Source organism: Pseudorca crassidens, chromosome 20, assembly GCF_039906515.1.
Source record: "Pseudorca crassidens isolate mPseCra1 chromosome 20, mPseCra1.hap1, whole genome shotgun sequence".
In the NCBI taxonomy this organism is placed as follows: Eukaryota; Metazoa; Chordata; class Mammalia; order Artiodactyla; family Delphinidae; genus Pseudorca; species Pseudorca crassidens.
Genome location: NC_090315.1, coordinates 56,184,731 through 56,197,400, shown reverse-complemented (window position 1 = coordinate 56,197,400; position 12,670 = coordinate 56,184,731). Strand labels below are relative to the sequence as shown.

At 44.9% G+C, this 12,670-nt stretch overlaps 1 protein-coding gene across 1 annotated transcript in view; it reads right to left on the bottom strand.

Moving 5' to 3' along the window:
* Positions 1 to 2,401: 2,401 nt before the first annotated feature.
* Positions 2,402 to 12,670, bottom strand: part of PLCG2 (phospholipase C gamma 2) — a 145,857-nt gene continuing 135,588 nt past the window's right edge. Inside the window, exons 32-33 of the mRNA XM_067717892.1 lie at positions 3,435 to 3,619; positions 2,402 to 2,740 (exon numbers count right to left, since the gene is read on the bottom strand). Coding sequence (XP_067573993.1) covers positions 2,698 to 2,740; positions 3,435 to 3,619 — 228 coding nt within the window. The 3' untranslated portion in view covers positions 2,402 to 2,697. The remainder of the gene's footprint in view (positions 2,741 to 3,434; positions 3,620 to 12,670) is intronic.

Genomic DNA, 12,670 nt, shown 5'->3' with positions numbered 1-12,670 from the left:
GGGGGCTTAAGTTTAGTTTTTATTTAACTGTGTCATAAAGCATATAAATTATTAGATTATGTCGCCTTCTTAATTAATAGAGCAGCAGGTCCTCAAATGTATTCCACTGTAACTAGTCCCGTAAGATGTTTGTTGGCAAAAGGGTTCTCAGATCAAATTTGGGAAAGGGATATTCTATACCCCTCTTCACCGTGCACATTAGAATAGCCAAGTCTTACAGTAGAGAAATTAACTTTCTATAACCTAAATTTCACAAACTCAAATGATCTAACCAGCCTCCTCCATTTATATTTCCACGTAATAACAGATGTTCACCGTTTCCTTTATCAATTAGAATAAAGACTATTTCACTCATAGGCAATCACGGCTTGACTCCATCGACGTTCCTGCTATTTCAGGTTGTTCCTATCAATCACGATTCTCCTTGACCTGAACTGGCTGTGCTCATTACATGGCTGTTAAACCACAATCTCAGCTAGATATTTTATACTTAGGTTATGTGGCATCTGGGCCCCTCACTTTCTTTGTGTCTCAACCTAGAGAATCCTCCCACCACCAAGAACCAGATTAATGTGTTACCCTATTAAGGGGAGAGTGTAGTGCCAAAGCAAATATTCTCTAATGGTGGATTCAAGTCACTGTAGCACAGAGGAGCAGGAGCCGGTTTTAGGGGAGAGGGTTCTTCCCAGCACCATCGGGAGTATAAACCCTCTCATGTGCCTGCTCTGTCTCTGCATGAGTATGGCTCGGTATGGATTCTACGAGATAGCAGCTGAAAAGATGCTTAGCTTCTGCCTTCTGTGCTACCACTTCTTAATTTTTTTTGACACAGTAGCAGAAAATCCATTTTAAGCAGAAAGGGGATCCTGGTCTTACCTTTTGGCTTTAAAATGGAGTGAGGTGGAAGGTTTATGTCTTTTATTCATCCCTAGCTGAAAACAGGTAATGACATCAACACCTGAGCTTGTAGAGGTAATGCTGGAGCCAAAAGGGGCTTGTGGCTGGAGGTGCAATAATTAGGCTCCAGTGGCTTCCTGGCCAACAGCCAATGGGGCACTGGCTACAGAGTCTGAAAATTCCCTCCATGCAGTGTTCAATTCAGTGCCTTTTCCATCTAACCTTTCTTGAATGTTGATTTGAACATTTGCTACCATCGGGAATGTTCTTCCCTCAGTTGCTGGCTGCCAAATAAAATAGCAACTCCAACTCAAGGAATAACTAAGTAATAAGAGCAGCCTGACCAAGGTGAGGCTGTTAGGTATACTCAGGGCTTCATGGAAGATAAAACGCATTTCTTTTAGAAGCACATGGATAGGTTCCATGAGACCGGTAACCATGGCTTTTTTTTTTCTTTCCTTAATTTTTTTAAGACCTGGAACCCCCAGACTTTGGCACAGTGCTTGGTGTATGGAAGTACTTGATGAACTTGCGTGGAATGGAGGGATGGGGTCTTTTGATGAGACAGAGCATGGCTGCCTTTAAGGTACTCTCCAGCTAATGCGTGCACGCTAAACCCAGGATAATAAGGGGTGGGCGGAGTGGATTTCTAGGACACAGTTCCATCCAAGTAAAGCCACCAGACTGACTGCTGGTTTGTGGCTCCCCATCAGTCACTTGTTTCCCATAGTTCCCTTTTGTCTCCTAAGTTAGTTCTCAGTTCCCTCTGACCAAGTTGTGGCTCTACGGACCACTCCCCACCCCCCACACACTATCCTCACCTTGAAAAAGCCTTATTAAAGCATCACACTGTACAAATCATTAAACTGCATCTCAAGATGTAGAGGAGGATCATCTTGTCCTAGGTCGGTCTGCCCCTTTGTGGGTGGCCGAATCTGAGATTTTCTGTAGTTTCCTAAGGCTTCGCTCACTGCTCCAGAAAACTGGATAATCCAGAGAGCCTACCCTGTATCACGCCGTTTAAGCAGTGAGTGACCTCTTGCCTGTGGACAGCTGCAGACCCGGAACTTCCCTGTGGCTATGCAGCCAGCTCATAAGTGGACGGAGCAGGGGTGAGTGAGAAGCTGGCCGCGCCTTCAGGGGCTCTGATCAGCTCTGTAAATCAAAGAGGCCCCACTTGACCCCCCACTGCCCCAGTCGCGAAGCAAGTCTCTGTCTTAATGGATGGGCTCCACCCCCAGCCCTGTGTCGTGTATGGCAGCAGGTCGGTTCAGCCTGCTGGTGGTAGTTAAAGTGCTTTGACCCGGGGCAAGGCTAGGGCTCCTCTCTGGACCCTGGTAAATTCTGATGGCCTTAAGGGTGTTCAAATCGTTTCCAGAATCTAATGAATTAGTTCCTTAGAGATGGGGCTCATCTTCTGTGGAAGTCAGTTACCTGGGTCTTTAGGGGCCAGGGAAGGAATCCTGCTCACTCTACAGGTCGTGCACAGAAGCTCTAACCGATCAAGAGTTGCATTGCTTTTATTCAGTGAGGTCTGGAACACGAGAGGCCGAATGTGAGCAGGTTTGGGGGGTCCTCTATAGAGACTATAAGTTAAGAAATTGTCCAAGTCGAGAAAGTTACCAGGAAATTACCCCAACTCATGCCACTTGGGTCGACTTCAGAAACGTCATCTCGCTGACAGGCTTGAGGAGAGGATGACGTCACACATGAGCATGTTCCCAGGGTCCGAAGAGAGCACACAGTCCTACATGCAAACACACGCGCACACACGACACCTTTACACATGGAGCCCGGCTTCTATGAGTAGAACTTGCTGTTGCTGACTCTCTTCTCTCTTAACCTGAAATGAAACAGATTTCACCGTCATCCATTAGTCTAGGACATGGGCCACGTGCTGAACTCTGACATTTCTCTGTCCACACACGTGCAGGATATTCGGGGCTGCAGGGTACAGGGCAGAGTTGGGAGAAGTGAGTCCCTGGCAAAGACACGTAACTTCCGTGGATCTGTTTCCTCACTGGTCGTTGTCCTGGGGTCACTGCTACCGTGTAGGCGTGGTCAAGAGGACATGGAAGTAACATGGTAAGGAGTCTCCATGCTGTTTGCAACAGAGGTTGCTGCTGGCGTTTTCTTGACGATAGCTCTTGGTGGAGCAGGACTGCCTGGCACACTTGGCTGGCCCTCCTTACGCGTCCGTAGCACAATTCAAAGCATCCCTTCTTGCGGAGGGGAGGGATTCTGTTTCGATTTAGGAACCATTGGACTAGCCCATGCTTGGGAAGTCCGGAAGCGTTCCTTAAACAGTAGTGGTCGTGGCTTATTTGCACTCTGACACTCAAGTGTCCCTCTCATGAGGACAGTTCGGCTTAGGGAAGGTGCAGATGCTTAAGCTCTAACTGTAAGTAATTGATGGAGCAAAGAGAAGTAGAGGCAAGGGTGTCAGGATTTCTAAAGATGGAGGCTTTCCCGCAGCCCTGGCCCCAGGGCCCAGCATCACAGTGGCTACAGGGTCTGCGGGCGGGGGGCTGACCCACCTGCGGTTGCACTTCTCCTGGTACAGCTGCAGCTGGTTCTCGTTGACGTTGAACTCTCTGACCAGGGCATCCCGGTTGGCGCTGCGCAAGTTCTGGTGTGTGTCGTACAGAAAGAGCTGGTTGTTCAGTTCTTCTTGCCGCCTCCGCAGCTGGCGGCAGGAGGAGTAAAGCTCCTCTTCGCTCTCCTGGAGAACAGAGGTGAGAACAACCATGTGGGCACAGTGTCCTCCAAACCAGGATGTGGGGCATGGCACCTGGAGGGTGTGAGGGAAGGGAGCACAGGGCAGACCTGTCATCTGCTGGGACCTTCCCAGAAAATCTAGGGCCTCTTTCAACCAAAGATAAACTTGCAGTCACTTACTCCACAGGAAGCAAGCAGTTTAGAAACTCTGGTTCTCGAGGAGGGGGAGCTTTACTGTGAAACACTGAAATAACAAATGCACTGCCCGCTGATCCTGTTTCTTAATCAAATCTGTTTTTTCGTGGGTCTGTGTCACCTTCTGGCTCTCATCCAAATGCAAAGGCTCTGTGCTTATAGTGGAACACAGCAGGTGAGGCAGAGGGCAGCCTGGATGGGAGGTAGATTAGTGGTGGCCTGGGGGCTGGAGTGAGTGGAGACAGCTAATGAGCAGGAGTTGCTTTCTGGGGTGATGAAAATATTCCCAAACTGGTCATGATGATGGTTACACAACGCTGAATAGACTAAAAACGACTGAACTGTATGCTTTTAAGTGGGTGGAATGTACGGTATACGAATTATAGCTCAATAAACTTGTCACCCCCGCTGTGGCAAAAAGAGGCAGGGAAACATTAGGCTATACCCCCAGAGATGGGCTTGTCACTCTGGCCAGTAACGATGACTCCCCTGTCACCGCCGCCTCCAGCGTGTGACCCAAACCAGGCAGACGGGTAGCAGCCCTGGGCCTCTGGTCAGTGCTCTTGGTAAAAAGCAAGTTTCTTTTCTTGGGGATCAGTGGAAAGAGTGATGATTGTTTCCAGTTGCTAGCGGTCCCTTTGCTATCACGTCGAGAAGGAGAGGGAAACAGAGCCACTGGGAGAGCACCTGGATCCAGCCATGACTGTAACAAGCCCTACTCCTAAACCCCGCAGTTGTCCGAGCCAAAATATTCCCCCCATTATGCTAAGGGGAAAAAAAAATCTTATCGGGTAAGGTGTTTGTATTTCAGCATGGGAGGAGGAGGGTGTGTTGCCTCACTGATGTTTTTAAAAGGTCTCTGTCTATTGTGCAAAGGATGGCTACTCAGGGGGTGGGTCTAGTGGCTGTTACCACTGGTGCAGTAGGTCGAGAGACTCCAGGGCTAAAAACGGGCATCCATATACACAAGTGGGCTGCTTTTGTCATTTACTTTTATAAAACGTGGCTTAGACCATAGCTTGGTCTGAAATTTTTTTCTCACCTTAACGACCTAACAAACCATCACGGATATCCCCGGGGTAACAGGTAGACTCTGACTTTGGAGAGTGGGGAGAGAGATGGTAAAGGTTATTCTAGCCACTGGCACAGTGCCGAGGAGTAAAACGATGATTGTCTTTGCACAAGGAGTGGAGGTAAAATGGGTAGTTCTTGGTAACTGATTCAACGTACTGAGTGAGGCACTGGCAAGGGTCCATAGTGACTTGTCTTAAACGTTTATCCTTCCTCAAGGAGACCAGCTTTCCTTCCTATTAAAACTAAAACAAAACGAAAGCCACACTGAAGTCTTCACGCTGTACTACAAATGGTCTCTTTTCACCTGCTCTCCGCCTAGAAGAAAACAACTTATGTTGCTTTCATATGTGTAATGATGAGTAGCACTGATGTATATACACTACCAGATGTAGAAGAGATAGCTAGTGGGAAGCAGCCGCATAGCACAGGGAGATCAGCTCGGTGCTTTGTGACCACCTAGAGGGGTGGGATAGGGAGGGTGGGAGGGAGGCTCAAGAGGGAGGGGATATGAGGACATATGTATGCATATGGCTGATTCACTTTGTTATACAGCAGAAACTAACATTGTAAAGCAATTATATTCCAATAAGGATGTAAAAAATATATATACACCTTTTCCACTAATGCTTTTAAAATTGCAGGCCTTTGTCTCCTTTTCTGAATCCCAAAGCATTTACAGCTGTGATATAATTTAGTCCTATGAGATACAACATACATTCAGAAAAGTACGTAAAACATATATACAGTTTAGTGAATAACTATAAAGCAAACAGCTATGGAGACACCAGCAAGTCAACAAACAGAGCATGGTCTACTCTACGTACCCCTCCCAATCAAGACTCCCTCCTTCCCTCTTAGAATTTTGTGATAATTATTTCCTGGCTTTCTGTTGAGTCTGAGTTGTCACAAAAATTTAGTTTTTCTTTTCCAAGTCAATGGTTATTTCTGTTTTCTAATACACGTATCTTACCAATTTTTCTCACCATTGCTTCTTGCATTACATTCCTTCTTGCTTACCATGGTCATTCTTTTAGCAAAGCTTATTAGTACTAAATTATCTGTCTTTGCATTTCTGAAAATACCTTCATTTTGCCCTCGCTCTTGAATGGTAGCTCTTAGGATGTAGAATATCTAGACCCACAGCTGTGTATCTAAGGCATGTTGAAGGTATCCCTTAGTCTTCAGGCTGCTATTGCTATACATGGAAGCACTGCTGTTATGTGTCAGTCGTCTGTAGTTAATCTGTCTTTTCTTTTATAATTTTCTCTTTACTCTGTATTCTGCCATTTCAGTAGAATATGCCTGAATGTGGGTCTCTATACTGCTCTGTTTATAGTTGGAGGATGCTTGTCTCTTCAATGCTGGAACATTCTCAGCCATGGTTATTCCAATGTTGGAGCTTCTCATTTTACACTTTTTTTTTTTTTTTTTGCTCTTTTAGTATTTTTACCTTGTCTTGCTGTATTAAAGCAAATTCCCCAAACACAATCTTCACAGTTATTAATTCTTTCCTTAACTGTACCCATTCTGTAATTTCCTACTTATTAATCTTTAAAAACTTTTTTCAGGACTTTTTGATTCGTCTTTCCAGGGATTTCTTTATTGGTCCTTTCATTCCTACCTTTTCTGATTAATTTTAAGAAGCGTGGCTCTTTTTAAAATCCATGCATCCACTGGGTTCCCTTTTAAATTTTTTTTTAAATTTCAAAGTTATTTTCAGATTCACTGGAGTCAATTCTCTTGCTCTTGTGCTTGTGAGATATATTAGCATTATTTTCCTTGAGTGTTAAAATTTTAATGTGCAAGCTCATCTGGAATGGGAAGTTTCTTTCCTCCTTCAGTCTATACACCGGCATCTGGTTTTCTGAATGCTCTAAATGGGGGACTCCCAAGGGCAGGGCCAGCAGTGTTACAGTGATAGTCTGGGGCTCTAGGTTCTCAGGAATACTACTAACCCTGTTTGTGTCCTGGCTGCAGGGCTGTATCCACTTTTATCCCATCCCCTCAAGCAAGCAGCTGACTGCTGGCCTAAGTCCTGGGCACCAGCCAAATCTCTTTTTTATGAAGGGTGTTTCAGAAGAGTGAATCCCACTGGCCCCAGGCCATCTATCTGTGTACAGCCTGTGTACAGTCCCATTTGTATTAGCACACACAAATGAAATACATAAACTATGTATCCAAACACAAGGAGTAATAAAAAGAACAAAAGGCTAAGGAAAGACTGAATCAGTGAAAATAAATTTAGAAATGGCTGAATTGGTAAACCCAAATACAAAATAAATGCAAGAGCGAGGTTGTTTTATGGGGAAAATACAGACTCAATGAAGTAGATAATCCGTTATCTATACTAATCTAGGAAGGTATGGAAGGCTTGATTTGTGACCCAGGATATGATCTATCCTGGAGAATGTTCCATGAGCACTTGAGAAGAAAGTGTATTCTGGTGTCTTTGGATGGAATGTCCTATAAATATCAATTAAGTCCATCTTGTTTAATGTATCATTTAAAGCTTGTATTTCCTTATTTATTTTCATCTTGGATGATCTGTGCATTGGTGAAAGTGGGGTGTTAAAGTCCCCTACTATGATCGTGTTACTGTCGATTTCCCCTTTTATGGCTATTAGCATTTGCCTTTTGTATTGAGGTGCTTCTATGTTGGGTGCATAAATATTTATCATTGTTACATCATCTTCTGGATCGATCCCTTGATCATTATGCAGTGTCCTTCTTTGTCTCTTGTAATAGTCTTTATTTTAAAGTCTATTTTGTCTGATATGAGAATTGCTACTCCAGCTTTCTTTTGATTTCCATTTGCATGGAATATCTTTTTCCATCCCCTCACTTTCAGTCTGTATGTGTCCCTAGGTCTGAAGTGGGTCTCTTGTAGACAGCACATATACGGGTCCTGTTTTGGTTGTAGGTTTTTCCCTTTCATCACTTTAATATATCCTGCCACTCCCTTCTGGCTTGCAGAGTTTCTCCTGAAAGATGAGCTGTTAACCTTATGGGGATTCCCTTGTATGTTGTTTTTCCCTTGCTGCTTTTAATATTTTTTCTTTGTATTTTATTTGATAGTTTGATTAGTATGTGTCTTGGTGTGTTTCTCCTTGGATTTATCCTGTATGGGCCTCTGTGCTTCCTGGACTTGATTATCTCCTTTCCCGTATTAGGGAAGTTTTCAACTATAATCTCGTGAAATATTTTCTCGGACCCTTGCTTTTTCACTTCTTCTTCTGGGACCCCTATAATTCGAATGCCGGTGCAATTAATGTTGTCCCAGAGGTCTCTGAGACTGTCCTCAATTCTTTTCATACTTTTTTCTTTATTCTGCTCTGTGGTAGTTATTTGCACTATTTTACCTTCCAGGTCACTTATCCGTTCTTCTGCCTCGGTTATTCTGCTATTGATCCCTTCTAGAGAATTTTAAATTTCATTTATTGTGTTGTTCATCACTGTTTGCTCTTTAGTTCTTCTAGGTCCTTGTTAAACGTTTCTTGTATTTTCAGCATTCTGTATGCAAGATTTTGGATCATCTTTACTTTTATTACTCTGAATTCTTTTTCAGGTAGACTGCCTGTTTCCTCTTCATTTGTTTGTTCTGGTGGATCTTGTCTTTCTGGTGGGCAGGACCATGTCCGGTAGTGTGTTTTGGGGTGTCTGTGACCTTATTATGATTTTAGGCCGCCTCTCTGCTAATGGGTGGGATTGTGTTCTTCTCTTGCTAGTTGTTTGGCATAGGGTGTCCAGCACTGTAGCTTGCTGGTCGTTGAGTGGACTAATGTGGCTCTGTTTATGTACTGAATTTTTAAATTCAAAAGATAATTTTTTTTTTGGTTTCAAATTCCAGAAGGTCTTTTTTAGAGCTTTAATGTACCTCCAAATAAAGCACTGACGTGTTAGGGTTCTCATAAGATGCTTCCGGCAGCTCTAGTTCAACTGCCAGGCACCTGTACCGGGTATTCACCTGGTCTTTCCTAGTCGCTACTGCCTGGTTTTCCACTGCATGCTCACGGCTCTGTATGTGCAGCAGTCCCACCAAGGCACTGGGACACAGTGGAGGCACCTGGTTTCTGCTGTTTGGGAGCAGCACTGGTCCAGCTCTGGCTGTTGAGGCACGAGGAGGGCCTTTCTCTCTGTCTCCAGGTCTCCCGACTGTAAAGAAGTCTTTCCCAATGTCCAACGCCAGGTCCAGCTCAGCTCCCGAGTGCAGCACCCCCTACTCATCCTCCGGGAGTTCAGTGTGCCCCGCAGCCCTTCTCCAGAGGGATATGTGTGAATCCACACGTCGGCTCTGGATGAGCCTTGCTGGGAACCACAGACCCTGGTCTTTCCAACTAGGCCACTCTACCCCTTGTACCTTAGCTCCCACCCAGCATGAAGGTGAGCGCTGACGACCCCGGGATCTGTACTCAGAGATCCTGGGGCTGCCAGTTTTCTCAAACGTACCCTCCGGATACTGCTAGCTTGCCCGGCGATAATAATCAGGGTGACTATTCAAGCTTCCGTATTTCTCCTGCTCCATTCTTCTGAATCTCACAAGTCTAGATCATTTGAGTGAAGGAGGCCATTTTCAATTAAGGGCAGGATTGCATATAATACACATCAACTTAAAAGAAACTGTTTACTTCCAGAGCGCACAATTCGACATGTATCCAAAAATATATGGTCTTTTATTTTCCTCTTTGACCTACCATTCCATTGCGAAGTAGCTAGCCTCAGGAAGTAATTTTTAATCAATGTTATATGAAGACCTTCATTATTATAAAGTAAAAAGGTGCAAACCACCTAACTGTCCGTCAGTGGGAGAAAGGCTAAGTGAATTAGGGACCTCCACCTGATGAAACAGGCATTAATGGCTTTGAAAATGGTAAGAATATGGAAAAATGCTTAGCATCATCTGTGAAGTGAATAAAGGGCACATATTCATATTATATGAATCCAACTATGAAAATACCATACGCAAAAAATTATCAGGCAAAGGAAAGATATCTAAATGCTAGCAGTAGTTATGTACAGGTGGTTTATGGGATTTTTTTCAACCTCCCCCTTCCTTCGTTTTCCTACTTCTCAAATTAAGTATCATAGGTAATAAAATGGTGTTAAAAAGACCCTCTGTAAACCATATATACAGCTAACAGAGTAACAGAATTGATAAGTGATTGTGACATTTAAATGGCTTCTTCAGAAAGGGCTCAACGTGCTTACTGACAGCTTTCTGGGGGCTTTAAACTCTTATCGCAGCCAGTGTTTCACGAGTAAACTCCATCTCAGCTCGCACTGGATCCATTCTTTGCTCAGACAAGGCTTTCTGGAAGCTGTTTACCAGAGAGTGTGCCTGCCGTCACAGAGGATACATGATAAATAAAACGTGGTTTGACCTTGGGCACCCAGGTGTCCCAAACACACACCTCTCATCACAGTGTGGGGCACACAGGCCAGATGGTGCCTGTGAATGGCTTACAACCAGGTGACAGGTGTGGAATTAAATAAAAGCTCGGGAAGCAGTAGCAAAGATGAAACCTGCACGTACTCAGACAGCTTTTCCCCTGGGAACCCCACACAAAGCCCCCTCTTCCCCCCACCCTCTCAGTGGCCTCCCCAGCAGAAGCTTCCCTCATTAAGGAAGTCAAAGCTGGATAAATACATTTTCTTTTAAATACACTAATTGCATCTGCCGCCGGTGCTACCTAGTCATTTAAATTCTTTATAATGCTTCCAGGTTGTTTAACGACAGCTTTGTAGAGCAGTGTGTAGACGAATGCTCAACGAGGACTACCAGGAAAGGGAGGAACGTATATAAAACTTTCACGTCGGGCTTCCCTGGTGGCGCAGCAGTGGTTGAGAGTCCGCCTGCCGATGCAGGGGACGCGGGTTCGTGCCCCAGTCCTGGAAGATCCCACATGCCGCGGAGCGGCTGGGTCCGTGAGCCATGGCCGCTGAGCCTGCGCGTCCGGAGCCTGTGCTCCGCAACGCGAGAGGCCACAACAGTGAGAGGCCCGCGTACCGCAAAAAAAAAAAAAAAAAAAAAAAAAATCTTTCATGTCGAGCATTTCTAGCACTTCGAATCATGAAAGGTCATTTTTTGGATCCATAATTTAAGGCTCAAGTGAAAACTGATCTTCATATAAACATTACATTTACTTTGACAGAGTCCGAAGTGCTATAACATTTAAAGTGTGTTTCAAAATGGAAAACCTTCATTATCCGTCCCCTTATCTTTTTCTGACAGTTTCATCATCACGAGCTTATTTTATACCAACAAACTGTCACTGAGGTTCTTTGGCCCCACCTACTGTGCCTGGTATTTTTGCATCCTCTTCCACCTTGATGCTTCTAAAATGCTTTTGAAACTATCAAGGTTATCAAAACTGAACGGAAGGCAAACAAACAGCTATGCAGAAAACCTAACGTTAGGCTTTTAACTGCATGGGCGATGACTATGGCTGTTCAAAGGCATCCCCCTCCTTGCCTTCTCTCTTCCCCACTGGACGGTGCTCAGCTCTACAGGCGCACCTGGGAGATACTGCAGGTTGGGTTCCAGACCATCCCAATAAAGTGAATAGTGCAGTAAAGCGAGTCACACACATTTTTTGGTTTCCTTGTGCATGTAAGAGTCACGTTTCCACTGTACTATATTAACTATGTCTAAAAAACAATGTACCTACCTTAACTAAAAATACTTTATTGCTAAAAAATGCTAACCGTCATCTGAACAAGTCATGGTAATAACAGCCAAGATCACTGATCAGCATAACAAATACAGTAATAATGAAAGAGTTTGAAATATGCAAATTACCAAAACGTGAGACGGAGACATGAAGAGAGCAAATGCTGTTGGAAAAACGGTGCCAACAGACTTGCTGGTCACAGGGTTGCCATAACCCTTTAATTCGTTTAGAAAAACGCAGTATCTGCAAAGCGCAATAAAACGAGGTATGCAACACTGACCAAGCCCACGTCAGCCCTCCGGGTTTTCCAGGTTCTCCCAAGAGAACTGGGGCGAGCACAGATTCACCCAGCCCATGCTGAGTGTTGTGGTTAGGGGAGTGGAAAGACCTTGGGAGACTGTACTGGCCACATATGGGGCCTAGTGGGGTTCGTTCTGTAAGAGAGGCCGTCACAGAGACTCGGAAGCTCTAGAATCACAATACATACCATCAAACCCAAGACCGGAACTCCCCACTCCTCGGTGCTGCGTTCTTAACCTTGGTCCTCACCCACCTTATCTCATCCTCTTTCATAATTCAAGGAGGCCAAGCCCTTTCCATCCAGCCTACCCAAACTGGTTAACCAAAGGAGAGAATAAGTGTCTTCAAGGCTGCTGCAAACCGAAAGAACAAGAAGGCAGGCTCCACCAACAGCACACACAACCACAAAAGGAGTGCCGCTCGCTGTGGGAACTTGAGGTCCATGAATTCCCTTCCCCAGGACAAGCCATGACAAAGCTTTGCTGGATGCTTGCAGACCTTCGGAAGGTGAGGTAAACCAACAGGTGAGGTAAAGCACGCAGGGAAGATGCGTTTACCTAGAAGAGCACTGTCTTGCCTGGCTCTGGCTAAAATGAAACCAAAGAACTTCCAAAGAGCTTCTCCCTTTCCAACTACACAACCTCTTCACAGAATCATATAGCATCCTGCCAGAAGAAAGGCCGCTGGAAGGAAAACCCTAGGACCTCGGAGGAGATCTGTAGCTAAAAGGAACCCTTCTTTTATGACGTGGCATGTTTGGCTAGATAATCCTCCATGTGTTCCAAGTCCCTCAGCCACACTCATTGGTCGCCTCCACC